The sequence below is a fragment of the Fragaria vesca genome, linkage group LG6 (genome assembly GCF_000184155.1).
Source record: "Fragaria vesca subsp. vesca linkage group LG6, FraVesHawaii_1.0, whole genome shotgun sequence".
Classification (NCBI taxonomy): Eukaryota; Viridiplantae; Streptophyta; class Magnoliopsida; order Rosales; family Rosaceae; genus Fragaria; species Fragaria vesca.
This window is the reverse complement of record NC_020496.1, coordinates 29,397,490-29,401,284: the sequence shown is the minus strand read 5'-3', so window position 1 is coordinate 29,401,284 and position 3,795 is coordinate 29,397,490. Positions and strand designations below refer to the sequence as shown.

At 39.5% G+C, this 3,795-nt stretch overlaps 1 protein-coding gene across 1 annotated transcript; it reads left to right on the top strand.

Moving 5' to 3' along the window:
• LOC101314205 (triacylglycerol lipase 2-like) lies at window positions 1-2,001 on the top strand. The gene is made up of 9 exons (XM_004305922.1): window positions 1-141; window positions 257-370; window positions 498-638; window positions 727-837; window positions 921-1,064; window positions 1,167-1,207; window positions 1,308-1,390; window positions 1,493-1,588; window positions 1,682-2,001. The coding sequence occupies exons 1-9, from the start codon at window positions 1-3 to the stop codon at window positions 1,999-2,001; spliced, it is 1,191 nt and encodes a 396-aa protein (XP_004305970.1).
• Window positions 2,002-3,795: the final 1,794 nt, after the last annotated feature.

Genomic DNA, 3,795 nt, shown 5'->3' with positions numbered 1-3,795 from the left:
ATGGCCAAGTACGCTTCAAACCTTCTGCTTCTTGTGGCTCTACTTTGTGCTTTTGCAGCTGCAAGAATCAACTGTCTTGATCAGAATGGTATCTGCAAATCACTGGTGGAAACACAAGGCTATACTTGCGAGGATCATCAAGTCAGTCATGAACTGTCACAAAATGCTTTCTTCAATTCTATGTTTACAAGTTCTCCGTGTGAGAAATGATGTTAGCTCGTTCTTTTACATGAAAAATTTTGATGGAATATTTCAGGTAACTACAGAAGATGGTTACATCCTTGGTTTGCAGAGAATCCCATCTGGAAAGTCCAGTAACAATTCGACGGCTCAGAAGCTGCCAGTTTTATTGCAACATGGGCTTATGGGGGTTTGTATATATCCCTTGTATATTATGTTTGAACTATAGGTTTAACTGAGAGTTTGCATTACAACATGTTACATCTAAATGTCACACATTGACTGATGATGAGAAACGTTGTGGATGTATGTAACAGGATGCTGGATCATGGCTGCTCAATCCGCCAGATCAAGCTTTGGCATTTATCTTGGCCGATAAAGGGTTTGATGTATGGCTTGCTAATGCTCGAGGAACGCAGGCTAGTCGCGGACATAAGTCACTCAATAATATCGATCCGGTAAATACTTAATTTGGTTTAAGAAATGGTAATGATAGCATTCTAATCATTCACTACTATATGATGTCAACAAATCTATCTTCTGTAGGCTTACTGGGAATGGACATGGGATCAATTGGCTGCTTATGATCTTCCTGCCTTCTTCAATTATGTGAATAATCAAACAGGACAGAAAGTACACTATGTTGGCCATTCATTGGTAAATTTTTTTTTTTAAATTTAGAGAAAAGTATTATGTAAACGGGATATATATAACTAAGGTTTGTAGTGTTTAAATCACAGGGAACATTGTCAGTGCTAGCTGCTTTGTCACAACAAAAGCTGAGTACCACACTAAGATCAGCAGCTTTGCTTTGTCCAGTTGCTTATCTGGGTCAGATGTCCACATTGTTGGGAAGAATTTCTGCTCAATCATATACTGCCGAAGTAACACTACTCTTTGACTAAGCTTTGTCACTAATCAAATATGGATATTCTGAAATTCATTGATGAACTCACTAGAATTGCTTATTCGTGTCAATTTAACAGGGACTCTACGCCACTGGAGTCCGGGAATATCCTCCTCCAGGGTGAGCATGATATATTTTGCTCAAGTAGAATTTCATTTGTATGATTCTATATATTACAGTTTGGTCCAATTTTCATATTATTTTCTCCAAATACCAACAGGGAAGCTGCAGCACAAAACTTGGAGACTTTTCTCTGCTCACAACCGGGTGTGGACTGCTCCAATTTTATGGCCGCCGTAACCGGTAATCCTATTGTTAAGCTTGTTCTCATAAGCAACCTGAGTTGTATGTACCTTTCTTTTTGTTGTGGATTGACCTGCATTTTTTTTGTTTTCCATTCTATAGGTCCTAATTGCTGCATAACTCCTACGAGTTCAATTCTTCTCTTTCAGCATATACCACAGTCCACTTCCACAAAAAACATGGTACATATGTCTCAAAGTAAGTCTTTCATGTCCCAGGGTCTGAGCTACGTACTACAATGAACTGCTACAAAATTTCAATTTTTGATTTCTGTTTATGCATTTGGGACAGTGATCAGGAGAGGAACAATAACAATGTTCGATTACGTTTTACCGGCCATTAACATGCAACGCTACAATCAGCTTACTCCTCCAGTCTACAACATGGCAAGCATTCCGGAAGATGTTCCTCTTTTCTTCGGCTATGGAGGGAGAGATGAACTTTCGGATGTCAACGATGTGAAGGCTTTGCTTAATGACCTGAGAGATCATGACAAAGACAAACTTGTGGAACAATACATAGAGGAGTATGCTCATATGGATTTCATTATGGCTGGGAATGCCAATCAAAAAGTCTATGATCCTCTGCTCACTTTTTTCGGGCAAAATTGAGCGTCTTCACTCCCCAATGTAGTCTAGAATTTTGTTTTCTCTTGCATTTATCGATTTCTAGAGGCTCTTTTCCTTAGTAGTTTTACTTTTCCCCAAAATAAAAACAAGAGTTACAGACAAAAACCCCTACATCCTTTCCCCAAACTGATCAAAAAAGAGAGCAGATGAGGTACAGAGATGAAGGGATTGGTGCCAACTAGAAATTGCAACCGAATATCCTGCAGCAGCCAAGGAGTTAACAGAAAAATGTGCTTTTGTAGTTTGTAGACTTGTAATAGCTATACACATGCATCTTATTTTCATTATAGCTTTTGATTCTCACTGTGTAACTTTGATTTCTTGGAATAAAGTGCTAATTAGCCCTCATCAAACTGCTGGCTTGGTTCATCAATACTAACAGTGATTGATATATAATATAGAGGACAAAGATTTGAAAGGACAGAAAAACTACTCTCGTAGTAGGTTTGAACATTTTCATCATTTTCAAACGCTAATAAGAAGCTATACTTTGAAGAAGCTAGAATTAAGAAACTACAAAACAGATCAGATTAAGCTAGTGATGAGCAACCTGGAAAATGGAAGAATATTAATCCTACCATCAAATGAAAGCAAATAGAACACATAGGCCGGCTACCTTGAGTGACCTAACTGACCAATATAATAGGCTCTAATATTTCCTCTTTTCTCAAAGATAGATGTTTGGTCTAAGAGCAAAATGATTCTGGGCAGCAGTATGAGCTACCACAAATGGATCATCAGCATAATTGTCTCTCTTTCGATCACCCATCATGTTTTTCGATGGAAAGAAAAGATCCTCACAGCGAATAGCAGAAGTAGACGAAGCAGTATTAACTTGATGCTCAACAAAATTCTTACTGTCTGAGGATCTGAACATTTTCTTCAGCTTGCTGAACAAGTTGATGAGCTTCTCCATCCTCATAGGCTTGTTTGCTGTGTTACTTATAATGTGTTTCACGTAGCAACTGCGCTAGCTTGTGTCGATTTATATAGAGAGAGGATATGGAGTTGGAAGAATGCTGGCATCACAAGTATTGTGTGTAAGCTTATCAAGATAGAGCTAGCAGATAGGTTGTTTGAAACTAACTTAAACATTTCCTTTTTTCTTGTTATGATCATAAATGAATGAGAAGCTTCACCGGCCTTATCCTTTTCTTGATTTTAGAACAGATTGTAGCTTTAGCTTTGAGAATGTTACGTCTGTTATAAGATAATTAGAATATTATTGTTCCTGTAAAGTAGATATTTACTCAGTCAGATGTTTATCTAGTCAGTTGTTGACTTAGTCAGTATTGTTATGGTTTGTGGTGGCATGTACCACAGAATAAGGAGAGATTTATGTAATCTTGTTATCTGTAATCTCCTATAAAAAGAGCTCACTCATTCTGATGAAATATACAGTTTTTCCTAAAACACGTTATCAGCATGAAGCTCTAACGTGAGTGTTTTTTTTTTCAACAAAAAAAAAAAACCTTGGTGCTCCGGAGCGACCCCGAGCAGCACCCGGCGCGCCCCTTCTGCAACACCCCAGCGCGCCCCCCTGCAGCACCCCGGTGTGCCCCCCCCTACAGCACCGATCTAGTCGAACTCGACGCTGCTCCCGGATCAGTTCTGCACCACCGCGGCCCTGCTCCCATCCGGTGAACCCAGGCGGCCTGCTCTACCTACTCCTAGCCTCCGATCCGGCAAAGCATCGCGACCCGAACCGGTATCAAACAGACCCGACCCAGAACCCGGTTCCGCCTGAAAAAATAAAAAAACAGAAAAAAAAGTAAG